The sequence below is a fragment of the Juglans regia genome, chromosome 14 (assembly GCF_001411555.2).
Source record: "Juglans regia cultivar Chandler chromosome 14, Walnut 2.0, whole genome shotgun sequence".
In the NCBI taxonomy this organism is placed as follows: Eukaryota; Viridiplantae; Streptophyta; class Magnoliopsida; order Fagales; family Juglandaceae; genus Juglans; species Juglans regia.
In genome coordinates this window covers 28,584,210-28,600,564 of record NC_049914.1, presented here as the reverse complement: position 1 = coordinate 28,600,564, position 16,355 = coordinate 28,584,210, and the positions used below count along the sequence as shown (strand labels likewise).

General features: G+C 37.9%; 1 protein-coding gene across 1 annotated transcript; it reads right to left on the bottom strand.

Annotated features, from left to right (window-relative positions):
• Positions 1–3,881: 3,881 nt before the first annotated feature.
• LOC109003319 lies at positions 3,882–4,840 on the bottom strand. Its single transcript, XM_018981415.1, has 3 exons — positions 4,403–4,840; positions 4,208–4,258; positions 3,882–4,115 (listed from the first exon to the last, which is right to left on the bottom strand). The coding sequence occupies exons 1-3, from the start codon at positions 4,838–4,840 to the stop codon at positions 3,882–3,884; spliced, it is 723 nt and encodes a 240-aa protein (XP_018836960.1).
• Positions 4,841–16,355: the final 11,515 nt, after the last annotated feature.

Sequence of the window (16,355 nt, the reverse complement as noted above, 5' to 3'; positions counted from 1 at the left end):
ACCCCAGACTGCAGTAGTTGAGATAATTTTTTCAATTTTAGCCTTCTGGTAGTGTGGGTAGTGATAGGATCTGGTTGAAATGGGCTGGGTTCCTCCTTTGAGGACAATTTTGTGGTCATGAGAGCGAGGAGGTGGAAGACCCAGGGGTGGGGTAAAAACTGCTGGAAGTGTTTCAGTAAATGCTAGATACCTTCAGGCAGTGTTTGGGAATCATCTTTTGTGTCCTCAAAAGTCAACTGAAGTAACAAACCCCTTCCCTTTTTTACTAAAGTCAAAAGGGATTTTCTACTACCCTCAGATGATAGGCCTTTAGGGCTGAGGCCATTTAGGCTGATGTTTTTATCACAAAAGTTAAATTGCATGGCCATTTAAGAAAAATCCCAAACGATAGGCCCTAACGTCTCTAACCAATTTACTCCTAAAACCAATTCACATCCACCCAATGCTAGCATGTAATAATTGAAAATGAAATGGTTACCTTGGAGTTTGGTGAGCACATTGCTGCAGAGGCCCTCACTATAGATCAAATCTTCATTAGCAATTCTAACCGACAGTTTGGTAGAAGTGTCTATCTTCAATCTTGTTTTTGCTGCAATCGAGGGGTCCATGAAGTTGTTTGTGCTACCTGAGTCTACCAAAAGTTGCATGGTTTTTGGGCTAGGTGTGCCAAAAATGGCATTGAGTTATATCTCAAGTTCAATCTTAGTGGTCATAGGTGGAGCTGTAACTTCAGGGACTGCTTCACTATTGTCTTCCCCCATGTCAACATTGTCTCCCAATTCATCCTGGCTTTGTAACAGATAGACCTTAGGGTTTTTGCAAAGGTGGACGAGACTCCATTTTTCATCACAATGATAACAAAACCTTTTTTTCCTCTTCTCGTCCATGGTTGCTGAATAGACTCTTCTTGCAAGAGATAAATACTTAGAGCCCTTGCAGCCCCCTCGAGAATCCTGCACTGTTAGAGTTACTTTTAGACAAAGAGGGGGCCTTATTAGAGAATGGTTTGGAAGACCTCCTAGTGCTTAGTAAATATTCCTCTTGGATTTTTGCAATCCCAAAACCAACTCCAAGATTGATAGGGTTAAGCATACGTATAGGGAGCTTGATCTCATCCTTCAGGCTATTGAGGAAGCAACTGAGTTTATGTCGGTTTGATAAGCCCCTTAATCTATTTGAGAGGGCCTCAAAATGTGCGTTATAAGAGGCCACAATGGATGTTTGCTTGAGTCGAGTAAGAGCCTACATTGGGTCATCAGGGCCAAATCTAAGAAGTAAGGCCCTTGTGAAAGTCTCCCACGTATTAAACTGGCCAAAATTTGCTGCATCTTGGTACCATACTAGGGCTTCTCCATTCATGTGATACAAGGCCATCAATAAGCGTTGTGGAAGAGGTGTTTGATGATATTCAAAGTATTGGGTAGCCTTAAAAATCCACCCAGAATGGTCATCCCCTTCAAAATGAGGAAACTCTAACTTGACTCCTCTCATGAATCCTCCTTTGTGAAACATATGATCCCCATTACCCCCCTATTTGTAGCTCTCTATTAACAGCATTGTTTTGGTTTGCTACCAGAGTATGAATCATATATGTTAATTGATCCAGTCTTTCCTTGACATCTTGCAGGTTCACTTCATGGGCATCCACTTGCCTCTGAAGGTTTTCTTATTGCTGCTTGAAGTGAGGATTGTTGGCTCTAGATACCAGTTGATAGAATACCAAATGTAGATAACAAAGAAAAATATCTAGAATAGATTGGAGATATGAAGAAGAGATGGGTTATGAAATATTGTAAATTCATTCATTCATAAGGATAGTGATAAGGGATTGTTTGAGGCAATCCGTCATCCAGAATATTCAAAAGATGACAAAACTCATTCACTACTTACAACAATCTTCCCTTTCCATTTATCCCCTCTGACATCCCACTAAGAAAAACGACAAAAAAAGTAAAACAGAAACAACAAATTAACAGCTACGGCAGTCTCTCGATCCAGCTTCAAACACAATGTTTCATGTAAATAAAACACAGTGTTTCACCCTTGCATCAAAACGGTTCGTTTTTCCCAGATGGAGTAAATGCCTTGTTTTGACTCTTGCCAAATGACTGCGTTTCAAGTTCCAGACTTCAACTACTTCACGATCTCTTCACTTCAGTTCTATTTCTCAATACTTCCTTCCTTTTCACTACTTCTTAGCTAGGGTTTGTATCTTCTTCTTCCCTAGACAGGCTTCTCACATAGATACAATGCTTGAAATACACGTAATTTCGAAAATGGTACCAAAAGATGGTATAGTCCCATAATTGTGATCATAATGATGATTGTTGAAGAAATCCAATTATTAGGTTACTTTGAGTCATCTATTGCAAAGAGTATTCTGCATTAGGAGATTGAGCATAGAGTCTAATTGTGTTGAGGTAATAGTTGAAAATACTCAATCCCACATTTTATGCCTTACTAGATACGGTAGATGACAAAAAAAAGTCATTTTTCAGCAAAAGAAAGCACACACAAATTTTCGAAAAATGAAGAAGAAATTGGTAGGTTGGGCTTCTAAATATCTGCACAGAAAAGGGATAAACCAAATAATAATAATAATAATAATAACAAAAGAGATTTAAATCTAGCATCCATGTGTCATTGTATTAGTTTAGAGAAATAGGTAGCTATGAGTAGTTGATACAATGGAGCATGAGTGGGGAAGTGTGACAGTTGTCTATTTTGTCATCAATGCGTTTAGAATTATTATTATTAGTAGTGTTTTGATTATTTTTAAGATCTATTTTGAGATAGTGATTTTAATTGATTAGGTTTCTTCCATTGTCTACACCCCGTATATCCCTCTGTTTGATTTTGTTTGAATAGTTTTCTAATTGGTAACCAATTCACATGGCAAAAACCCTAATATAAATCCTCTTTTCCCCCACAACAGTCCCTCCATCAAACAGAATTCTCACGGCCAGAAACCTTCCCACCCATGTGAAACCAAAATTCTTCTTCTACACACCAGAACTACTCCCTCAGCAAAGCCATGCAGCCTTTCCCACAACAACCAAGCACCTTCCTTGCCAGAAACCACCACAGAGCACACCAACAGTAAGCCCTCCTTCCTGTAAGACGTGCATTGACCCCTAAACCCCTCTTTGTTGCTCTCTCTCCATTGTCAATAACCGAACAGCCCTTGTGTTTTTGCTCAGCCCACCACAAGAAACGTCGAAACACCACCCAGGTTGCTCAAAACTCGCCGACCAGCTTGGTTGTATTATTCATAAACACTATTGTATGTTGTTTTACATGGGCTTGGTTTTACATGGGCAAGTATTAGTCCAAAAACCTTATTTTTCAGAAAATACTTAGTAGTTAAATTATGTTTTTTTTTTAAATAATAACATATTCCATATTCTCATTCTACATAACAAGAGATACAAAGTTTTTCCAGTTGGATACAAGGTTTAAGCCAATCTGGATAGTCCTCTAACCATACCACCTCATCCTCACATTGAAGAGCAAATTTAGCAAGTTTATGAGCCACCACGTTACTCTCTCTAGGGGTGTATTGCAGTAGCCATCTCTGTCCATACCGACATTTCAGCTTTATATCTTCAATTACTTGTCCATACCATGTACAATTCTCTTCTCTGGCTTGCACTTCCTTAATTACTTTCATAGCATCCCCTTCCAAGATAGCTGCCTCAATACCAATTTCCACACATAACAAAATAGCTCTCCAAAGTGCATTTGCTTCAGCCACCACAGCATCCTTAACAGCTTTCCCAAGCATGCACAAAGTAGATATAACATCTCCTGCAGAGTCCCTGATTATAGTACCAGCCCCCATTTTTAAAGTAGATTCCTCAAACCCAACATCCCAATTCACCTTATAAGGGAATTATGTTGGAGCTTGCCAAATAACATTTCGACACATTTCGATTCACAGGGGCTGAACCAGAAATTTCAAATATGTCTGCACCTTTAGCCTGAATATACTCCTCCCTATTTGTCATAGTAGCAGCAATCACTTCAATTGGACTTTGAAAGGAATTCTCAAAGATCCAATTACTCCTCTGCCATACCTTTTTGAAAATAAAAGCCATGCCTTCTAATTCACTCTTCTGCAACTCTGAGATAATTCAGTCCATGTGTCAAGAAAATCTTCTTCTCTGCAAATCAGTTTATGTGCTTTACTCATTTTTTCAGACCATACATTAGAGGTTGTCACACAGCTCCATAACACATGCCCACTTGTTTCCTCCAACTGCTCACATATTGGAAATAAACCAGATTCTATAATCTTCCTTCTCAGCAGATTACCCTTAGTAGGCAGACAATTAGTTAGAGCTCGCCATATAAATACCTTAATATAATTAGGTATATTAAGCTCCCACATTTGCTTCCATACCTGATTTACCCCATTTCTAACAGATTGCTCCCCTCCATACTGTCTTATAATCTCCATCGCAATATAATGAGCACTCTTAACAGAAAATAATTCATTCTTAGTAGGTCCCCAATAAAGTTTATCCTCCAAACTCATTCTACTCACGGGTATAGTATAAAAAATTGCAACTTCTTCTTTATTAAAAGACTCCCTAACCAAATCATAATTCCAACACCCAGTATTCTCATCAATTAGCTCAGCCACAGTTGCTTCCCTTCCTAAAGTTGAAACAGGAGATTGAACCATGTATGATGAAGGAGTTGACATCCATTTATCAACCCATATCTTTATCTTCTTTCTATTTCCCACTCTCCATCTCATCCCTTCTCTAACCACATCTCTAGACTCCCACAAACTCCTCCATTTAAAATAGGGACCTCCACCAAGCTTTGCATCCATAATAGAGCAATGTCTATAATATTTCTCTTTCATAATAGTAGCAATTAAAGATTCAGGCTTGATTAGTAGTCTCCAAACCTGTTTTGCTAGCATTGCATTGTTAAAACAATCAATATCCCTAAACCCTAGACCCTTTCATTTTTTGATCTACTCATGACACTCCATTTCCTCTAATGAATCCTGTTGTCATTCTTCAAATGTCCCCACCAGAACTTTGCCATTAAGAAAGAGATTTCTTTGCATAACAATTTAGGCAACTTAAAAACACCCATAGCGTATGTTGGGAGAGCTTGTAAAACAGCTTTTATCATAACTGCTTTTCCTGCTTGTGTTAAGAAACTATTTTCCAGTTGCTAATTCTTGCCCAAACCCTTTCTCTAATATCACAAAAAGATTTATACTTAGATCTACCCACAACACTAGGTAGACCCAAGTACTTGTCAAAATCACCACAACTCCTTACTCCTATCACTTCTACTAGACTGTTTCTTGTTTACTGAGGGGTATTAGAACTGAAAAAGACTAAGGTTTTCTGTTTGTTCAATTTTTGTCCAGAAGCAGCTTCATAGGAATCCAAAATTCTCTCTAACTGTCGCCACTCATCTATTTTGGACTTACAAAAAAGAATGCAATCGTCAGCAAACATTAAATGACTAATAGTTGTTCCACTCCTTGCTACTTTAACACCCTTCACCAAACCAGTCATCTATGCATGCTTAATTAAAGAACTCAGGCCCTCTGCACATAAAATAAATAGGTAAGGAGACAATGGATCTCCTTGCCTAAGTCCTCTTGTTGGAATAATTTGTTCCCTGGTTGGCCATTTACAAGTACTGCATATTGAACTGAACACACACACTGCATAATCAACTCGACCCAATTTTCATGGAATCCAAGTTTCTGCATAACAACCCTTAAAAACCCCCCTCTCCACCTTATTATAAGCTTTGGACATATCCAACTTGACTATCATATTTCCATTCTTTCATTTTTGTTTATGTTTCGTAGAGTGTAAGGCCTCATAAGCAATGATAACATTATCAGTAATCAATCTTCCAGCTATGAAAGCACTTTGGCTTTGAGAAATGACTTTAGGTAAAACCACCTTTAATCTATTAGCAAGTGTTTTTGCAATAAGTTTATAAAATACATTACATAAACTTATTAGTCTGAGCTCTCCAACAGAAACTGGATTCTTAACTTTTGGAAGCTAAAAAAGTAAAGTTACAATCCTGATCTAGTTGTCCCCCATTTAGAAAATTCAAAGCTGCAACACATACCTTATCACCAATCAAACTCCAATACTCTTGATAGAAGCAGGCCCCAAACCCATAAGATCCAGGGGATTTTAAAAGGCCATTTGTTTCAAAGCATACTCCACTTCCTGCTTAGTGAATTCCTGCAAAAGAAAGTTGTTCATCTCACTAGTAATCTTCTGTTCCAATCTCTCCACCCCTTTATTAATGACATCCTCAGTTGGCTTAGTAGAGTTATAAACCTCCAAAAAATGCAGCTTAAAAGCCTCCTGAATACCACAACGGTCTGATCTCAGCACAAATTGACCATCCATGATCTCCACAATCCTATTCTTCTTTTGTCTTTAAGTAGCATAGGCATGAAAGAAACGAGTATTCCTATCACCACAAGCATACCAACTCCTCTTTGCCATTTGCCTCCACTTTAAATTCTCTTCCTCCAATAATATCCCCACTTCTTTCTGTAAAACTTTAATTCTATCACTATTGGATCCACATCCTTCATCTTATAATCATTTGGGCAAAGCATATTTATCTTTAATCTCCTTATCCATCTGCATAGTATGTTGTTTGCTCCATTGTTGCAAAGAATTACCACACTGTTTCAATGATGCTTGGATTGATCCTCCCACTGAGTTGTCACTTGTTGTACCAACCCCCCAACTAGCAGCTATAACTTCTTTACATTGTTCCTCCTTGCTCCACCAAGTCTCAAATCTAAACAATTTTTTTCCTGGACTAAAGCCCACTTGTATCTTTTCTAAGTGTCGTGATCAAAGGTTTATGATCAGAACATCTTGCCACTAGCCCTTCCACTATAACAGAGTGATCAAGGTCTCTCCACCTTCTATTTGCAAGGGCTCTATCCAATCTTTCCTTTGTACAACTCCCCTCTCCCTGATTATTGCTCCAAGTAAAACCATCCTCCTTATAACCCAAGTCACTTAAATCATTGTCATCCACCGCCTTTTTAAATGAAGTCATCTGAATTCCTGGTCCAGACCTTCCACCCCATTTCTCTCTTTGTACTAGAATCTTATTAAAATCTCCAATAATGCACCATGGTTCAGGTCCACCATTAATTCTAGTCAACAAATCCCACGAAAGTTGTCTTTGTCCCACCTCTAAGTAACCATAAAATCCTGTTAACTTCCACCTACATTTGACATTCTCATCATAAAGCCACCCACTAATATGTCTCTGTGAGTAGTTGATAAGTTCAAATTCTGTTGTATCCTTCCACAAAATAGCTAGACCACCAAAGCAGCCATCAAATCCAATCTTTCTCTTAATAGCTTCTAACTTGTTAACTTTCAGGAAAGTTTTCATAAGGAAACTTACCTTTGGGCTCTTATCCTTTATTAACATGTAAAGGTCATGAACTTTCTGAGGGTTCCCAAACTCTCAATAGTTCCAGCTTAAAATATTCATGGCTCTCGGGAGGGCTGTTCCACAACGTCTGTCGATATAACATGATGATCATTTGAATTAGTAGTCACAACATCACCTTTCCATTTCTTGCTAGGAACCTGATTCTCCTACTCATCAATCAGAGATAAACCATTCCTTTTACTAGCCACACGACCCCTACTTGGATTCAATTTTGAACCAGCCTTAACTCTAGTCTGTCTCTTCCATCTCCCCTTTAGTTCACCAACTTTACTGATGCAAAGATCCTTCTCTTTATTTTCTATCACGTGCGATGGACCCTCTTGAATTAAACTGGCCTCAGTAATATTAATAGAGTCAAGAATATCCTTGGTAATCTCCTTACTATTTAAAATAACCCTCCTCTCTTTGTCAACCTGCAGTTGGCCCACAACAATCTGAGAATTCGAATCAGAACCATCCATTTTTTTAGCCATGTTTCCCTCAACTTCAGTAACCATATCTGCAGTTTGAATAATTCCCTCCTTATCCACCTCTTTCAAACGTGCCTTAATTGCTCCCTTATCCACCTCAATGACACTAACTGTTCCTACTCTCTCGAGATCTGCAGTAACCAATTCCTCCTCCATACCATACTGCTCATCACCATACTTTGATGACACTGTAGGGGAAAACTGTCACCTAAAAACCTTCCACCCTCCATGGCAAACTCCTTCCCTCTATCAGTCATTGACTCACCTAAAGTAGTTTGGGATCTGAACCTCCCCTTTCTCATACCAGAATCTACTCAAAGCCAAGAACCATATTGAGTTTCTCCCTTACTAAGTTTTGAACTCCCACTACTATGAGTGCAGCCTTGATCACCATGACAAAACATACCGCAATTGAGGCAAAATCTGGGTAATTTCTCATATCTAATTGGCACCCACATAGTCCTGAAACCAACCTTAATAGTTCTACCACGAGCCACTGCCTTCTTCAAATCCAATTCACTCTAACCTGAAGGTATTTACCCCAACTCATATCCTCATCCGACACATCCACATCGACTACATCCCCCAGTGTATTGCCAATCAATTCCCCATACATTTGATTCATACAATAGAAAGGTAAGTTATGGAGTTGAATCCAAAATAATTCAGAATTGAACTCCATAGCATGTGGTTGTATCAAACTGTCTAAATTCTTCAAAACAAACAGATTGGTATCAAATAACCATGGTCTTCCAGCCATCACCTTAGTACAATCACCCGTATTGGCAAAAGAGATAACAAAAGTATTAGCCCTCAATTCCACAAACTCCACAGCCTTATTCACTTTCCAAATTTTGAGCATGGTCGATTTGACAACCTCTTTACTCAAAAATAGATATGATAACACCTTTCCAACCACACTTCTATTCTCTCTCTCCTTCAAACCTTCCCACTTATCCTCCTGAATACAAATGTCTTGTTATTCCTCCTCATTCAATTTCAACTTATTCCAAACCTCTTTAAGTTCCTCCATCGCTCACCCTCTCTCTCCATTTCGCTATCTTGCTCGAAAGAAGCAAACAAAACAGCACTATACTCACCTCTACTCAGTGGGAGTAGAGAGACTTTCACTCCACCCCTTTCAGTCAGTTACGATCGAAAGAGAAGAATATTAATAAATTATGTTATTAAGTATTAATATTTTTACAAATCAATTTACAACATTATTTTATAAGGGTTTAGATTTTACTTTCTCAAGCATTTTGAACATGATTAAACCTATGTTATAAAGTGAGATTTTCGCAGCTTGTCTAATAGATCTATATAAAGCCCCATTTAGGCTGCTAAGTATATTTTCTAGATTAAATATAATATTAGCGTTTAAATAATTATATGATATTAGTATTTATTGAATTCAGTATATAGCTGAATATTTGACTAGATTAAAGTTCATGATATGTATTTAATTGATTAGAATGTTACAACATGTTTTCTAGAAGTTTAGTAATGTTTAGTACTTCATATAGGTCACGAGCTACGACGTGAAATTGTGGAAGCAATGCTAAGAAGTAAGTATTATGATTATACAATTATGTGTGCTGCAAATATTCAGTTTTTACATGAAAAATGTGATGTTTACCATATGTAGAGTTTCATTCATTAACATATTTATATTGCAACTTGAGTGAATGATAAAGCTAAGGATGCAAAGATTTCAACCATCTTTGCAGTGAATATTCATGAACCTTATTCAATTTGGCTCTTTCAAAGAAAGATACAAGAGGAGTTTTGCTATACAACCTCCACCACACTCCACACTCTACATTTTTTTAAAATTTTAAATTTTTTAATATTTTTTTAAAATTTTTTTTGAGTTTATTCTTTTTAAATTATTTCAAATTTTCTATTCATTATTCATATAATAAATATTTGATAAAAGAAAAAAATAATAAAAATTAAAAAAAAATGTGGAGTGTGGAATGTGAGGAGGTTGTAAAGATTTATTGAATTATTAGAAAGTTATTCATCATTCTTACTTGTCTTCCAACATTTAATTCTACACAAGGATAATGCTACACAAGGATATGATGTGAGGATGGAGATTGAGAGGATAATAAATAAAATTTTTCTATTATACAACTCTAAAATTCATTTCATCTATCCTCTCTTCTTCTTTTTTTTTTTTTTTTTTGAAATAAGATCACTTTCATTAAACAACATCAGAAGTTACAACATCCAAACTATCTGGACTAACAACCAAGGCAACAACCTCCTCAGGAATTGATAGTGCAGCTTTTGCAAGTTGATGAGCAAAAACATTAGCTGCTCGTTTAACAAAAATAACTTCCCAACTAACTAGACCTGAAAGTTTAGATTTAGTATCATTTAGAATCATCCCCACCCGATCCCATCTATCCACTGGTTACTCTAAGCATTTGACAATTGAGAGAGAATCACCCTCCAGAATGATTGAACTGCATCCCAACTCTATTGCTAGATCAACTGCATTCAAAGCCCCTTGAGCTTCAGCAAGTAGAGGATCAAATAAACTTGGCCTAGAAAATTTTTTGGACGCTATCACATTTCCTTGAGAATCACGAGCTACTAAACCAAAGCCAGCTCTGCCTTGTCCTTCATTCAATCCTGCATCCCAATTGATCTTAGTAACACCTGGTGGAGGAGGTTTCCAGTGCCAATCCTCTGCTATCGTCCCTTGAGAAGGTGTAGGAAGCTTGGGTTGAGCAGCTTTGAATTCAAACTGAGATTTCTTGGCTGTCTGCATAACTTCACAGGGATGAATAAATGAATTCTCAAAAATAACCATGTTCCTCCTATGCCAAATGTTCCTAGCTGCAAAAGCAAATAATTAAATGGTATCTTGATCACAGGTTGAGATTAGAGCCTTAACAAGATCACCAAAAGTTCCAGGTCTAATAGAGCTTTTCTGCAAAACAGCTGGACCTTGACTCCACACGTCCATAGCAAATGGGCAGTTTCATAAAATATGGATCACAGTTTCAGCCTCATTCAAGCAAATAGGGCACTTAGAAGATTCACAAATTTGCTTCTTAAAAAGATTAAACCTTGTAGGTAATGACTCAAGACAAGCTCTCCACAAAAATGTTTTGACAGCATTTGGAATTTGAAACTTCCAACATTCAGTCCACTCAATTTTGTTTGTAATAGCAGAAGAGGATTGACCATACCTTAGTGCATTTAGCTCCTTTTGGAGATGATATGCACTCTTCACTGTAAAACCTCCATCTTTGGTAGCTACCCATATTAATTTATCCTCTGCACCAGTGGAACTGATTGGGATTTTAAAGATTGTATCAGCTTCAGCTTCTCCAAATATCTCCCTTACCAAAACCTTCTTCCATTCTTTCACTGTATGGTTGATAATAGAAGCTACCTTAGCTTCTCCTTACAGATTTTGTGGAGTAGATTGGACTTTAGAACTAGTGGGAATAGGTAACCACCTATCCTGCCAAATGAAAGTATTTTGGCCATTACCAATTCTCCAAATGGTCCCCTTTTCAATCAAGTTTCTTGCTGAACAAATGCTTCTCCAGATGTATGATGGAGTGCCACCTACCTTTGCCTTCATGAATTCTGTTGTAGGAAAATATTTCACTTTAAGAACTTGAGATGCTAAAGACAAAGGTTTTTGTATAATTCTCCAAGCTTGTTTAGCTAATAAAACAGTGTTGAAGCTTTCAAATTCTCTGAAACCCAGCCCTCCAACAGATTTTTTTTTTCCCATTTGTTGCCAAGAAACCCAATGAGTCTTCCTCTCCCTTTCTTGTTGTCCCCACCAGAAATTGTGCATGATTCTATTAAGTTCACTGATTAGAGCCTTAGGCAGTTTAAAGACTCCCATACAGTAGGTAGGGAGTGCTTGAATAATAGATTTAAGCAGGATCTCTTTTCCAGCTTGAGATAGAAGCCTATTCTTCCAATTGCTAGCTCTAGCCCTGACTCTATCCAAGATCCCTTTAAAAGCTTGTATCCTTGATTTGCCAATGAGAACAGGTAGACCAAGATACTTCTCATAGCTTGAGGTAGCTCTAATCCCAGCCATGGACAGGATGTACTCTCTAGTTTCCCTCTTAGTATTGGCACTAAAAAAGATTGAAGTTTTATCTTTGTTTAGTTTCTGACCAGAGCCCCTTTCATACAAATCAAGAAGAGAGATAAGCTTAGCCCATTCTACACCATTTGCACGACAAAAGAGCAAGCTATCATCTGCAAAAAGCAAATGGTTAATACTTAAATTGCTTCTACCAAAGTGGAATCCATGTATTTGCTTAGAATCTTCAGCATGGAATAAGATTGAGCTCAAGACTTCAGAAACAAGGATAAAAAGATAGGGAGACAAAGGGTCTCCCTGCCTCAGTCCCCTTGTGGGTTGGAACCAAGGTTGAGGAACACCATTGATGAGGATAGAATAAGAAACAGTAGAAATACACCCCATCACCAATTCAATCCATCTAGAGTTGAAGCCCATCTTCTCCATAGTTGCTCTCAAAAAAATCCATTCAACCCTATCGTAGGCTTTGCTCATGTCAAGCTTCAAAGACATATATCCTTGCCTCCCTTTGGTCTTACTACTCATGGAATGCATAGCCTCAAAGGCCACAATCACATTATCAAGAATTAATCTACCTGGTACAAAAGCACTTTGCGTAGGAGATATGATCTGAGGCAATATGAGCTTGAGTCTGTTAGCTAGAACTTTAGAGATAATCTTGTAAATAACATTGCATAGAGAAATAGGTCTGAAATCAGTCACTAATTGAGCCTTTTTCACCTTGGGAATCAGAACTATATAAGTCTGATTTATGCATGACATGTCCCAATTAGAATTAAGAATCTCTAGAACAGCTCGAGTGATATCATCTCCCACTATATCCCAATGATTATGGTAAAAAACAGCTGAAAATCCATCAGGACCCGGAGATCCTAATGGGTTCATTTGAAATAAAGTTGTCCTAACCACAGAAGCAGTGAATACCTTTGATAGCAGATTGTTCATGTGCTCATCCACCCTCTTCTTTACATACATCAAGCACTCATTAATCTTATCTGGTTGAGAGGTAGAAAACATGTTATTATAATGTATTTTGAAGATATCTGAAATGTCTTCCCTGCTACAAGCCAAACTGCCATCTTCCTTCACAATATTAAGAATTTCATTAATCCTTCTTTTCTGATTAGCAACTCTATGGAAAAATTTGGTGTTTCTGTCTCCCTCTCTAAGCCATGTCTGCTTTGCCCTTTGCCTCCACCTTACATTGTCTTCTTTTAATTGCATATCCATCTCCCTTTGCACTTGTTTTACTTCCTTGGTCATGGTACCAGTATTAGCATTCTGCAGGTTAGAAAGTAACTTGATTTTGTCTTGGGCCTATCTCTTACATTTATCAATAGAAAGATGCTTCCACCTGAGTAAAGAGTCCTTGCAGATTATAAGTTTATTGTGAACACCCCTCAGAAAAGATCCCTGCCATGAATCAAACTTAGACCAACTGTTTTGAATAATACCATTGCAGTCTTCCCTTAAATCCCAACTTGCCTCGTATCTGAAGATCTTTGTTCTTCCACCTCTTCCATTTCTACTCCTTTCCCTCTCATTTTCCATGGAAAACACTAATGGGCAATGGTCTGAAGAATGTGCTGGAAGAGCTGTGACCCAAGGATCAGAAAATTGGTTAATCCATTTGACATTTCCAAGAACTCGATCCAATCTTTCCTTAGTGAAGTAGGCTCCTTCCCTGCCATTATTCCAAGTATACTTAGTCCCATCATACCCTAAGTCACTCAAACCACTAGAATCCACTGCCTCCCTGAATCTTTCCATCTGGTTGTAAGGCCTTAGAGCTGCCCCTTGCTTCTCATGTTGATGCATCACTTCATTAAAATCTCCAAAACAAATCTAAGATTTATCTGAGTTAGGCTTAAGCACTTTCAATAACTGCCAAGTACTTTCCCTTTGTGATGTGGAAGGGTGTCCATAGAATCCAGTAACCAACATGTCCTCTTTGGTCTCCTCATTTTTAATAGTCAAAGATATTTGGTTATTAGAGTAGGTATCTAAAGAAAAATCATCAATATTATTCCACAAAAAAGCTAGCCCTCCACTAAATCCTCTACTCTCCACTACAAAACTTCTATCAAAACCCACTAATTTTCTTACCTCTTCAACTCTATTCCTTCCACACTTAGTTTCCATTAGAAATACTACCTTGGGACACTTAGACCTCACCCAAAATTGAAGTTCTCGAACTGTACGAGGGTTCCCAAGCCCTCTACAGTTCCAACTCAGGCCTATCATTGCTGTTGGTGGAGCTGCAAAGCAGCCTCCACCAACCCAGTATCAAAACTGCAATTTTCCATCACATCACTAATTTTCTGTTTTTTGCCAGTTATAAACTGATCACTTTGCTGAATATTCCTACCTCTCTTATTACTACTTTGAGACTCATTCTCAGAATCCATAGACTGGTTACCTCTTGGTGCCCTAGCTCTTCTTTTCCAAGTGGACCCTTTAGAAAGAGTCCCATTCAAAGCAAGGCTTGTCTGGTCTGAATCCTCATTGTCTCGAGGTATGGTGAAAGAAGACAAAACTGGATGAGAAGCTTCCATATCCATAATACCCTCATGACTGTCTTGTAGTAACTCTTCTGACTCCTTGAACAAAGAGCATCCTTTTTTGTCCTTTACATGAAGCAAATTAACTATGCCAACTCCCCTATTATCCTTAAAGTTACTGACAATAGGGTTGTTCTCTTTCTCAGCAGCAAATTGTACCTCATTTCTCACTGAATTCTCATGTTTAATAGCCTGTTTTTTAGCAGTCTCTAACTTTTCCTCTTTAGAACCTCCCATCCCATCAAATATGTCTGCCTTAGCCTCATCTCCTTTACCAGCTCTTACCTCTGTCTCTGGCCTCGACTGAAACTGATTTGAACCTATTGTATCACCATATTTCCTTGGATCAAAAATATTTGTGTTCATTGGTTGTGCACGAAGCCAAGGGCCAAATTGCTGTTTATACACTTCTTCTCTCATATGTTCACTCATGGGCCTATTACAACTCTTACCTTGATGATATAAAATACCACAGTTGAAACAAAACGATTGTAACCTCTCATACTTGAAGGAAATCCAATGGTGATGCCCATTAAAATTCAGCCAAAGACCTCTGAGTAAGGGCTTATGGATATCAATTGCTACTCTAACTCTAAGACATCTTCCCTATGCTGACCCATCAGAATCAGCATCTACCTTGATAATATGTCCTAGAGTTGCACCAAATTGAATACCTAATTCTTCAGACATGGCTGCTAGCGGCAGGTTATGTAATTGGACCCAAAAAGGTTCAAATTTGAACTGTATAGAGTTTAGAACATCAGAGTCATCCACTTCTTGAACTGTCAGTAACTTCCTGTCAAAAAACCAAGGCCTACCACTTATCACCTTATTTTTATCAATTAAGAACTGAAATTCAATAAGGAATTGATGATCCCCCAACTCCTTAAACCTAACCCACCCCTCCAGTCTCCAAACTTGGGCCATAGTTTTCCTAAAAGCTTCATTGTTCAAGCCTTTCTCAGTCAGCACTTTGCCTATGATACAATGTTTTCCATGAACTCCATACTCCTGATCATTAGAAGCATGAAAAACTTCACTTTCTTCGTTAGTAAGATTGAGATTTTCCCAATGTTTTGATAGACTTATCTCTTCCACCGCCATATCTTTGTAAAAAAAATTACACTCTCTGCAAGGAGAGACTAAACCCCTTGCCGAAGGAAAGGGAACCGCCTTACTTTTCCAGAGAGAAAAGAAGGCACTACAGTCATCACGTTTTTCTATCCTCTCTTCTTCGTCCCATTTCTTCTTCATTTTTTTTTCTTATTCTTCTGACCTTTTTATATTTTTCCTTATTTTCTTCGTTTGTTCTTCTTCTTTGGTCTATGCTATTTCCTTTTTTTTTTTTTTTTGACACCAAAAATACATGTAACATAATAATAAAAATAAAGATTTGATATTGGAATAGAGCTGAGGGCGATACTCAACCTTTAGGACATAGGGTGTAAACTGAATGACATTGGTAGTTTGGATAGTTTATATTTGTCAAAATTAAGAATGTATGGGATGAAGGAATCAAGGTTGTAGCAATTAACTTAGATGTTGTTTTGCATGCATGAGGGAGATCTAGGGGGGGAGTATATACTCTAGAAAGGGATATGCTCTCTTCGACCTAATTTTTTGGGGGAAGGGGAGAGAAGAAAAGGCATGTGTTGTGCTACACCTAATGGTCAATGTAAATATCGCCTCTTGCATTACAATTTTCTCTCTCTCTCTCTCTCTTCTCTTTAGCTTCCCCTTTTTTTC